The sequence below is a fragment of the Ursus maritimus genome, unplaced genomic scaffold, assembly GCF_017311325.1.
Source record: "Ursus maritimus isolate PB19 unplaced genomic scaffold, ASM1731132v1 scaffold_12, whole genome shotgun sequence".
Lineage (NCBI taxonomy): Eukaryota > Metazoa > Chordata > Mammalia > Carnivora > Ursidae > Ursus > Ursus maritimus.
In genome coordinates, this window is record NW_024423564.1 from 2,305,496 (window position 1) to 2,317,946 (window position 12,451).

Sequence of the window (12,451 nt, forward strand, 5' to 3'; positions counted from 1 at the left end):
AGGAAGAAGTAAAATTGACTTTATTAGCAGACAACATGAGGTAACATACAGAAAATCCAAAGGGATTCACAAAAAGCTTCTAGAAGTGAGCTTACTAAGGTCACAGGCTATAAGATTCATATACAAAAATCAACTAAATTTTCATATCCTAGCAACAAACAATCCTAAAATGAAATTAGGTAAATAATCTCACTCACATTAGCATTAAAAATAAAACATTTATGAGAGAATGCATTAGAAGACTGAGTATTTGTTTGTTTGTTTTTTAAAGATTTTATTTATTCGACTGAGATAGAGACAGCCAGCGAGAGAGGGAACACAAGCAGGGGGAGTGGGAGAGGAAGAAGCAGGCTCATAGAGGAGAAGCCTGATGTAGGGCTCGATCCCATAACGCTAGGATCACGCCCTGAGCCGAAGGCAGACGCTTAACTGCTGTGCCACCCAGGCGCCCCAGAAGACTGAGTATCTGTTAAAAGGTAATGCTCCTTATATTGACCTTTAGATTCAATATAGTTCCTATTAAAAACCCTAACAGGTTTAAAAAAATGTTTTTGATAGAAACTGACGAGCTGATCCCAAAATTTATTTGGAAGTTATATGAAATACAAATAAATATAGAGCACTTCCATCAAGTGATTTTAAAACATACCATAAAGTTACAGTAATAAAAGCAGTGTGGTGCTAGTATAAAGAGAGATATTTAGATCAATGTGACAAAACAGAATCTGGAAATAGACCCTCATATACATGGCCAGTTGATTTTTGACAAGGGTACCAAAACGACAGTCTTTTCGACAAATGGTGGTGGAACAACTGGATAGCCATAATCAAAATAAACAACCCGCCCTCAACCCTTACCTTGAGAAGTTTTACTCTTAAAAGACACCGTTAAGAAAATGAAAAGACCACATCTGAGAGAAAGTGTAAAATATATGATAAATGAATTGTACCTAAAACTTAAGTTCTCTACGTCAATAATAAAAAGACAACACAATTAAAAAAAAAAAAGACTAAAAATTTGAATAGATGTTTCCCCAAAGAACATACATAAATGGCAAATAAGTATGTGAAAAGATGCTCAACTTCCTTAGGGAAATGCAAACTACAATCGCAATTTGATATCACACACACACACTAGAATGGCTAAAAGACCGACAATCCCAAGCATTGGCAAGGATGTAAAGAAACTGGAACCCCATACTTGGCTAGTGGGAATGTAAAATGGTATAGCCACTTTTGATAACAGTAAGGCAGTTTCCTAAAAACCCAAACATACACTTACCCTAAAACCTAGTAAATTCTACTCCTAGGTGGAATATCCAAGAGACATGAAACATAATGCCCATATAAAGATTTATACAGAAATGTGTAATAGCAGCATTATTCCTAATAGCCCCCAAACTGGAAACAACCCAAATATTTATCAATTAAAGAATGGATAAAGCGCTCTTCCATAGCTCAGCTGGTAGAGCAGAGACTGCAGAGGGAAAGAATGGATAAAAACCTGTGGTATATCTATAAAATGAACTATTATTCAGCAAAAAGAGGGGAGCAAACTATGGATACCTGTAATAACATCGATTAATCTCAAAAACATTATGCTAAGTGACAGAAACCAGATACAAAAGACAATAAATTGAGATTCCATTTATATGAAATTTCTAGAAAAGGCAAAAAGGAAGCAAGCAGATCAGTAGTTACTTGGGGGGGTGAAAACGGACAATGTAGGCAAACAGGTATGAGGGATGTTTTTGGGGTAATGCCAAGTATTCTAAAACTGGACTGTGAAGACTGCACTACTATATAAATTTACGAAAACCCAAACTATATACTTAAAATGGGTGAATTTTATAGTACATAAATTACACCTAAAAAACCCCTCAAAAGTAGACAAAACCCAAAAATCTACCATTTGAGATACATACATACATAGGTGCTAATGCCACCTATAAAGAAAAGGAAGGGAATTCAGAATAGAGGTTACACAGAATGGGGAAAGGAAGGTCATTCCATCAGGAAGTAGTACATAGGGAACACATATGGTACTAAAACGTTCTATTTCTTCGGTAATAGACACGTCCAACAGTTTGGAATATGTAGTCAGTGACAATGGTTTCTTCTTTCTTTTATCTAATTAACTTCCGGTCTTTCAATTTCAATCCTGAGACTTTCTACCTGTAGCCTTATCTCTTACCTGAATCAATACTGAGGACATCATCATCTTCATCAGGAATCTCGATTATTTCTGTAGGCCGGGAAGCTTCATCCTCAGAGCTACTGTCCCGGTATTGCAGACCCAGTTTGGAATAAAAGTCCTTCACCAAAGACTCACAGTTAGTCACTGCCCTAATATTGGAACACATGTAGAAAAGGTCAAAGCCAGCAGAAATAGGTATAAAAGCCATCAGAATTTATACATATTTAAGTATACACTGACCTCAATTTAAACAGGCCAAGTTTCTTCATTTAGAATTCATTTTTATTTTTATTTTTTAAGTAGGCTCCACGCCCAGTGCGGGGCTTGAACTCACCACCCTGAGATCAACACCTGAGCTGAAGTCAAGAGTTGGACACTTAACCAACTGAGCCACCTAGGCACCAACCATTTAGAATTTAAAATGCTTTTCTCATAGAAAAATGTTTAAATAGTGGTTTCCAGGCTAGTTCCTCAAAAATCCAAAATAAGCCCTGAGTACAGTCCTCTCAACCACATCTCATCATTTACCTTGTGAACTGAAAATGTGTTCTAAGTGACAACTAAGGTGTCAGACACAAACCTTCTGGGGATTTAGGAGTAGATACAGGGCTCGTGCTCCACAGTTACACAAGACAGCAACACTTTACAATCTTCACTTCCCAGATCACCCCACTAAGAAAACAAAGCAATTGTTTGGAAGCAGGATAGAGGAGAAAAAAGGGGAAAGGACTCAAGAACTCCCCTGCTGCTGCCTATACATTAGCTTCTGATAGATGAATATTCTATATATGGGTGGTTGAGGTCAGATTTTGGATCCTAACCTATGAGGAAGAGGAAGGTTCTATACATTTGTACCTTGTAAAGTATAAAGTGCTTTATAAAGTGCACAATATCATGAACAATCATACTTCTGAAATGTCTGCCAAAGGGGAGATTTCCTATTTCCCACGTAGTCCTCACCTGGATGCATCATCAAAGAGCTGGTCAACATGGGCCACCTCAGATTCCTTCTGTATTACCCACGTTTCCAACTCTGCTAGTTGCTTCTTACGCTGTTGTACACAGTCCATCTTTTCTAGTTCTTCATCGATGAACTGCCGAAGTTCCTCCATCGAGATACCCAGCTCCTCAACCACAGCTTGTTGCAGCTCTGCAATCTCTTCAGACTCCACTGCAGCTGTTGCTGCATCCAAACCAATGCACCCAGGGAGGGAGGACATGCTGTTGTCCTCTACATGGAACAGAAAACTAAGATTACCTGTGGAGTCATAACCACCAAATATCAGTACCCCAATAAAACTCATTCCCACACTACTACTTGTTATTCAAATACAGTTAAGCTCGATTCTATGTTCTCTCTCTTCATTCTCCTGTATCTGACGCTAAGATTTTGTAGCATTCGTATCTTATCCTATAGACTACAGGCCTAAGATTTAAAAGTTTGAGGGCATGGAGAACATATATTATGCAGCAAGGAGCTACCGAAAATAATGTTTTAGGAAACGGAAGAGAACCAATTTGCTGAGGAAGGTATCTCTGTGACCTGTGTTCCTTAATTCACTGAAGAGATAAATCTTTGTTGCATGCTATGCCAGTTCGAACACTTATCTCCATCTGGAGGGTAGCGGTTAGTCTGTAACTCACTAAAACTCGTTGTTTCCTCTTTAACCACTTGTTCGCCTTACATTACTTTGCTTCCAAGTGGAAATTTACTTTTCAAAGTCTATTAACACCTAAGCATACAGAAGCAAAGAGGTTTCCCCAAAGTAAAGGGAACTTAAAGCAATCTGGGAATAAAATGTGGCTACATAAAAAGTACCATTCAAATAACCCATGCATTAGTGTTAACTGTTTTGATAAAACGGCTCAAGCAAAACTGATGCCAGAATGCCGTGCGAGCCCAAGGCCAGTTCTCACTGCCTCCATTTTTCCTTTGCCCGCACACCGCCCCACCCCCGCGCTACCCTTTTTGGGGGTGCGTCCCACCCACCCCGCAAACCCAGCTCAACCCCGCCCCCGCTCGCCTCTCGAGGAAGACTTCCTTCTCACCCTCGCCCAACCTCCTCCCCCAAACAAAACATTCCAGACAGGCCCCTGGCCTCCAAATACCTCTATTTCCCACACCTCCCTGCTTCCAGCTACAACAGTTCTTTTTCACCAGCCAGACCCCAGACTCGAGACGCAGGGGTCAGCCTCGATGGGGGAGAACGAAACCGTAAGGGAAAGGGAGCAGGGGGAGGGGAAGAAGCGTGAGGGAGGGAGGGAAAGGGAAACGAAAGAGACGCCCGGAAGCAAACCTCAGGTGCCGTTCCGGTCGCCACGACGGTGGCCTGACGGGGTCAAACCCAAAGCCTCTGAGCGCCCCTCCAAGGCCAGGAAAACTCAGACAAGTACGCATGCGTCAAAGCAGACCCGTCCAGGACACACGTGGGCGGCAACTGGCCGGGTGAGGAGGCGTGGCCTGGAGTATAGTATAGAAGCTCCGCCTCTTCCGCCAACCCCAACTAATGGCAGCAATATTAGTTTATCGTGTAAAGACTCAGTAGGCAAACACTTAGGTTTAGATTTTCTATTTCACCCCGTTGGTTTTATTACACAAGTGGTATAAATTGTAACAAGTGGAGGAATATCAAGATGTAACAGGAAAAACGTGATAATATCCTCTCCTCCCTCCATCACTTATTACTCCTGGGGCTTTGAGGTTAAAATAGCTTAGTTTTCTAGGCTTGTATGTACAAGGTCATGAATGTGGATTTTTTTTTTTAAGATTTTATTTCTAAGTAAGTTTTATACCCAGTGTGGGACTTGATCTCACAACCCTGAGAACAAGAGTCACATGCTCTGCCCGCTGAGACTGCCAGGCACCCCTGAATGTGGATTTTGTTTTGTTTTACTTTTATTTCACACGTGGACGTCCCTTGAAGTCAATAAAAACTGTAACATTTGCCTTTTTGACAATTGCATAATACTTCATAGTGTGGCTAAATCATACTTAGAAAGATGTTCTCAGTTTTTAGCTACTACAAATAGTACGACAATAAACATTAGCATCCTTCTGAAGTAGTACTTTTATTTCTGTGGAAGAGATTCCCCAAAATGGAATCTCAGGAAAAAGTATATATATGTACTCTTTTTTTTTTTCACTTTAATAGAATCTACTCTCAAATTACTATTCAAAAAGGTTGAAACAATTTTTACTCCCACTAGCAAATCTCTGAAAGCATGTTTCCCCACACCCTCATTAAGACTGGATGTTAACTATTTAATTTTTAAACATTTGATGGGTTTTAAAATAATAGCTGCATCAGGATAGACTAAGTTGTGTTGTGGAAACAAACAATTCCAAGAGTTTAAAACAAAAACCATGCATTTTTTGCTCGTGCTGCATAATCTTCTCTAGTAAATTGACATTGAAGCTCTGCGAGGATATCTACTCAGAAATCCAGGCTGATGAGTAAGCCAGGCCAGAGGGAGAGACCGCTAAAGGCAGTTAAAGTGATTCAGGACACTTTCATTAACAACTCATTGTTCTGACTGAGTCATAAGGCCCTACCCAACCACAAGGGGGCCAGGAAGAACAGCCATGTCTCATATCTGGAAGGAGAGAGAACTGGGTGTGTTTGATGAACTAGCAGTATCGACTACTACATTATTTCGTTATTGCTTTAATTTGTTCAACTATCTTTACACTAACCGTACCTAACTTCATTTAAAAGGTATAAACCAGAACCTTCTGTGTAAGACTGGAAACAGGGCCAGGCAGCCCTGAAATCCTCTCCTTGTGACCACACTTCGTGCTCATTTCACCTGTCCACCAGTTTCCTGTAAGTCCCTGTTTCCAATTGTTAAGACACTAGGAATTGAGATACAGAGAAGTGAAAGGGTCCTCTAGGTATTTCAAATTCAGCATGTTCCTAACTCATCTTGTGGTATTATTTTCTAATGTGAGCTAGACATTTTAGACATGCTACTCCCTATAAAAGACACATGCACACACAACTGTATTTATTGAATGTTTTCTTCATACCAGGCACTGTTCTAAGCACTTTACAATTATTAATTTATTTAATCCTCACAATAGTCCTATAAGGTAGGAACTATTATTGTCTCTTTTATTATGAATAAGAAAACTGAGACACACAATTATATTAAGTGTCAGAGCCAGGCAGTTTGGCCCTAGAGCTTGTGGTCTTAAACCATTATCCAATACAGCTTTTTGGAAATGTTTATCATATGTTTTTCCTCCTTCCTTTTTAAATTTTACTGTTCTTGTTTGGCTCTTATTCTTTCCTGGACAAAATAGCCTCTTAATTGGTAGCCTTGTTGTGGGACTGCCCATATAGAGCTTTAAAATACCGTTCTGATCATGTCACTCGCCTGCTTTAAAACAATGTTTTCTTTACATCTATCAAATAAAGTTCAAACTTCACAGTATAAAATTTGAGGCTCTTCAAAATTTGCTCCTGACTTAGCTCTCTGGCCACGTTTCCCATTTTCGCCTTCGCACCCCTGGTTGAGTGCTATTTCCCCGACATGTTTACGCATTTCACTTTTACATCTCCATACCTTCTTTCATTGTGGTCTATCACCTGGAATGCCCCTTCTCTTCCTGCCTGCTATAATATGAATTCTCGAAGGTCCAACTCAAATGTCTCCTCTGTGAAGTTTTCATAGACCAGCAGTTGTCAAACTTCATCATGTATCAGAATCACCTGGACGGCTTGTTAAAATACAGATTGCCACCCCCACCCCACCCTTGGAGTAGTTTTGGGTGGAGTCTGAGAATCTGCATGTCTAACATTTTTCCAGTAGTACCTATGCTACTGGTAGGGGGACCAGAATTTAAGAAACACTGTCTTATCATATGATTTCATTTATATGTGCAATCTAAAAATCAAACAAAGAACAGAAACCGACTCATAAGTACAGAGAACGATCTGGCGGTTGCCAGACGAGGGGGACTGGAGGGCTATGGGCAAAACCGGTAAAGGGGATTTAGAAGTATGATCTACACAGTGGGCCTGACTGGCAGTGTTGGAAGAACATGTGACTCTTCATCTCAGGGTTGTGAGTTTGGGCCCCATATTGGCTGTAGAGATGACTTACGTAAGTAAACTAAAAAAAAAAAGAGGTATGAACTTCTAGTTCCAAAATAAATAAGTCGGGTGCTTGGGTGGCTTCGTCATTTAACTGTCTGCCTTTGGCTCGGGTCATGATCCCAGGGTCCTGGGTTCGAGTCCCTCATTGGGCTCCCTGCTCAGCGGAAGTCTGCTTCTCCCTCTGCCTCTGCCCCTCTCCCCTGCTCATGCTCTCTCTTGCTCTCTCAAATAAATAAATTCTTTTAAAAAAAATTAAAAAAATAAGTCAATAAGTCACGGGCATGGGGGCGCCTGGGTGGTACAGCGGTTAAGCGTCTGCCTTCAGCTCAGGGCGTGATCCCGGCGTTATGGGATCGAGCCCCACATCAGGCTCCTCTGCTGGGAGCCTGCTTCTTCCTCTCCCACTCCCCCTGCTTGTGTTCCCTCTCTCGCTGGCTGTCTCTGTCAAATAAATAAATAAAATCTTAAAAAAAAAAAAAAAGTCACGGGCATGAAAGGTACAGTGTTGGGAATATAGTTTGTATCATGACAGATGGTAACTACACTTATGATAAGCATTTGGCAATGTATAGAACTGTGAAATCACTATGTTGTACATTTGGAACTAATACAATATTGTATGTCAATTATACATCAATTAAAGAAATCACTCACTAGATTATCCTAGACTATCCTAGACTATCCCTCACCCTCTGCACAGCTAACTCCTGTCTGTGTGCTTCCATGATCTTAGTTCCTTCCACTTGTGAGTTGTCTCTGTATGTACCTGTCTCCTTTGCTGGTTTGTGATCAACTTAAAGCTGAGGACCTGTCTGGATCATCTTTGTTTCCCCTAGCACCTGACATATTGCCCTGTACATGTCATGCTCTGTAATGTGTCATGAGTGAAGGGAAATCTGTTCTGCCCTGATTATGTTTCTGTTAGTTAGATTCCTTCAGCTTTCTTTTTTTTTTTTTAAAGATTTTTTATTTATTTATTCGACAGAGATAGAGACAGCCAATGAAAGAGGGAACACAAGCAGGGGGAGTGGGAAGGAAGAAGCAGGCTCATAGCGGAGGAGCCTGATGTGGGGCTCCATCCCATAATGCCGGGATCACACCCTGAGCCGAAGGCAGACGCTTAACCGCTGTGCCACCCAAGCGCCCCTCCTTCAGCTTTCTGATGTATGTGTGCATGTAGGGAGAGGGTGGGGGTGGGAATGAGTAATGGGCAATGTTGAAGAGAAATAGGAGCTATTTAGGGCATCATATCCAGTCTGATTTCTTCAATGCCTTGAGAAGTCTGGTAGAAATCAGCAGTGGGACCCAGGAAGTATCTTCTAAGACCCTTGCTACTCAACACGCAGTCAAGGAGCTTGTTAGAGATTCTAAATCTCTGACCCTACTTGGGATGTACTAACTCAGAATCTGAATCTTAGTAAGATTTCCAGGTAATGTGTTTGCTTGCTAAAATTTGAGAAGCACTATAGGAAAGGCAAGTTTGAGCAGGGCCTCAATATTTAGGGAACCAAGCTCTGGCTTTTTCTTTTTTTTTTTTTTTTTAAAGATTATTCATTTATTTATTTGAGAGAGAGAGAGAGAGAGCACAACCTGGGGGCGGGTGGGTAGGGAAGATGGAGAGGGAGAAGCAGGTTCCCCAATGAGCAGGGAGCCCAGTACGGGCTTGATGCAGGGCTCAATGCAGGGCTAGATCCCAGGACCCTAAGATCATGACCTGAGCCAAAGGTAGACACTTAACCAACTGTGCCACCCAGGTGCCACTCTGGCTTTGTTTTTATTAAGGGCCGAAGACTGTCAGAAATGATCAGGCCCTGGTATAAATGACTCATGCTACTAAAATGTACAAACTATTGAGGTAGATAGCTTATTGCTAGTTGAGTAATATAGAGTAATAAATAACTGATATACTACTTGGAGTACTCACATTGGTGTGCTCAGCACAGTCATTCCTGTAATCCATTGTGATACATTGAAAAATCACAACCATGTGCTACTTAATACTTGACCATGAGAAGTCATAGCACAGGGGTCAAAACCTCGGAATGCCAAATGATCCTTTCCCTGCAGACAGACTGAAGGGAAATGAAATCATAATCTAAACATTGTTGAGTGATCTCAGAATCAAAATGAAAGAATTTGGGGATTAAAAATTCAAAGGGTTTTAGGCATCAGGAAAGTAAAGGAGCCAAATGGGGTGGGTGAGGACTGTGTTCACCTGAGAAATACGTATCTCATCTATAGGGAGAAGTTGCTACTTAATTCCAGCTAATTTTTGCCCTATGTGATACATACAATGTTTCCGGATTACCGATTTTTCAAATGAGCTTAAAAATCCATTTTTTTAGTATGTAAGCTTCTGAATTTTGAGTATTGACAATTAATTTTAAAATGTTGCACACTCTGAAATACTGTTTAAATCAGGAATTCTATGTCTAGGAATTAAACTACATATCTTTGAAATTGCATTCATTTGAATATGCATACCTTTGATATGAGGTAAGCACTAAATTATTTTCTGCAACTTTGTATGAAATAGCAAAATATTTAGGAACAATATACATTTCCATCAGCAGGTGCTGGTTAAACAAATTATAACACACCCAAAAATGGAATATTCTTCAACCATGGTTTTTAAAAAAGGAAGCTCTTTGTGCATTGATACGGAGTGATCTTTAAGAAACATTACTAAAGGACGCCTGGGTGGCTTAGTCAGTTAAGTATCTGCCTTCCACTCAGGTCATGATCCCGGGGTCCTCAGGCTTCTTGCTCAGCAGGAAGTCTGCTTCTCCTCTCCCTTGCCTGCCACTCTGCAGATTTGTGCTCTCTCTCTATCAAATGAATAAATAAAACCTTAAAAAAAGAAGAAACATTAAATGAGAAGAGTAGGCGTAGAACATGGTATACAGCTGCTGTTATTTGTGTAAATAATACGTTTTTAAACATTTTTTTCTTTGGGCACCTGGGTGGCTCAGTCTGTTAAGTGTCTGCCTCCAGCTCAGGTCATGATCTCAGGGTCCTGGCATCGAGTACCGAGTACCGAGTACCGGCTGAGCAGGGACTTCCTCTCTCTGCCCCTCCCCCAATTCGTGCACTCTCTTTTTCTCTCTCTCTCTCAAGTAAATAAATAAAATCTTTAAAAATAACGTTTTTTCTTACATATACAGAAAAGATCACTGGAAGGATACATAAGAGATTAATAGTGGTTGTCTGAGAAGAGGGCGAATGGAAGGTGGCAGACAAGAATGGGAGTAGGTGTTTTCACAGTACACTGTTTTATACCTTTTGCATTTTGAAACATGAAAATGGATAGTTTATTCAAAATTATTACATTAAAAATTAAAAGAAAAGGAACATGCGGGGAAAGATACACACTCATAAATGCAAAAACAAGCTACCGTAATAACAGTTACCTCTGGATAGAAGGATTGGGAAACATGACAGCATCTAGGAACTTTCTGCATTTTTACCCTTCCGTAATGTTTGAGAAATTTTTTTATTGTGTGCATTTATTCCTTTTATAATAATAATAATTTTAAAACACTGACTCAAAAAACACATACAGATCCCAACACACACGGACACACGCTTTGTAGATTTTAAACACTGGAAAGCGTCTGGCCAATGAAATTTCCCAGACTGATGGATCTGTAAGCTGCCAATTTAAGGTGAGTGAAGTGAAAGGAATGTTTAAGGACGTCAGATTAACAGAGATAACATGAGCAATAAAATCAGAGAGACCCTCCCCCGCCAAACAAAAACAAAAACAAAACTCAAAAACCAAAAAACAAAACAGATCCAAGGTATGTGGGTTGCAACTTCCGGAATCTATACACCAAGGACTGTCTAGCCACCGAGACTGGAAATAATCTACGGACCAATGGCTAAGCTGCCCTCTCCCCTGAACGGCATGCACATTGGCCCTGTGAGTTTGCCTTGGGTCATTCCTTCTTTTTTTTCTTCCACAGATAATCCACTTCTTCTGTCTGATGCATTTTTTCCTTCGATAGGTTACTGTGGAAAGCCAAACCCGTGACTGTCCAGTGGCTGCGTATTGATGCTCTCATTAATCATGTGTTTGCTTGCACTTTGTTTTAGGGGGTGGGGGAAAGGTGAGTTCCCCCTATCTGAGTTCCTCGGGGAATACACGGGAGCCTTCCATTACTGACATCAATCTTAACCTGCTTTCCTTTGACCCTGACCTGCACCTTGTCCTGAATTTCTTTTTATCAAAACAGTGTACAAATCATCTCTCTCCCTCTCTCTTGCTCTCTCTCTTTCCTCAGTTTAACCAGCATAGCACTAGAACAGAGTTCTGGTGAAGGCAAAGTCTAGTACCCCATTGCAAAGCTTTGGTTGCCCTGTGTCCATTTTCAAATAACCCTGGGGACTTACTCAGGCCAAGGAGGCGGCAGTCCTGTTTCCAAGAGTCAGAAACAGAGACAGTTATCAAGTCTCTGCTAACGGTGCATGGATAGGTTTATGTCTCCGTGCCATTTGGCATTGCTCTTAAAGCCTGGTTCAGCATGGTCCGTGAAAACGTGTCTCCTCCAAAATGACTGCATGCTGGTCCAAGTCCCTGCACAAGCAATGACCCACACTTAGATTCCAAGGTTATGGCTCTCTTAATTCTCATCCACATGCTAGGTCACTGTTGCCCAGAACATCTGGCCGGCATGGCTGAGCCAGAGAGCGTTTACAATCAGTCTCCCTCTCACCTACTTAGGTGCCGGACTCAATCCTTCAGCCAAACCTGTGTTAGGTCTTGGTCAGTGGCCTAGCTGCCCTCTGTCCTTCCAGGGAATTCTCTTATGGACTTTCCTGCCAGTTGGCCATAGTCTACTCTACCAAATTTCCCTAACTTCAGACTTTGAAGAGTACAGATTATGATTTCTTTTTCTTTTCTTTTAAAAATCCCCGGGATGATGGTGATAACCACCACCATCACCACTACGTATTATATATAAGTTTCCAATGACCGCCATAATGAATGACCACAGACTCATTGGCTTAAAACTGCAGAAATTTATTCTCTCACAGTTCTAGAGGCTAGCAATCTAAAATCAAGGTGCTGGCAGGCCTGAGCTCCCTCCAAAGGCTCTGAGGAGAATCTTTCCTCGCCTCTTCCAGCATCTGCTGGTTCCACCTTTAGTCCTTA

The 12,451-nt window shown here is 41.0% G+C and overlaps 1 protein-coding gene across 4 annotated transcripts in view; it reads right to left on the reverse strand.

Annotated features, from left to right (window-relative positions):
* Positions 1-4,609, reverse strand: part of SETDB1 (SET domain bifurcated histone lysine methyltransferase 1) — a 30,564-nt gene extending 25,955 nt beyond the window's left edge. For 2 of the 4 annotated variants that reach the window (XM_040626784.1, XM_040626781.1), the window contains exons 1-3: positions 4,307-4,458; positions 3,158-3,428; positions 2,195-2,346 (exon numbers count right to left, since the gene is read on the reverse strand). In XM_040626784.1, the coding sequence (XP_040482718.1) occupies positions 2,195-2,346; positions 3,158-3,417 (412 nt within the window). In that variant the 5' untranslated portion in view covers positions 3,418-3,428; positions 4,307-4,458. Of the gene's footprint in view, positions 1-2,194; positions 2,347-3,157; positions 3,456-4,306; positions 4,459-4,494 lie in introns of those variants that run through there. The other 2 variants (XM_040626783.1, XM_040626782.1) reach the window with 2 other exon arrangements.
* Between the last annotated feature and the right edge of the window lie 7,842 nt (positions 4,610-12,451).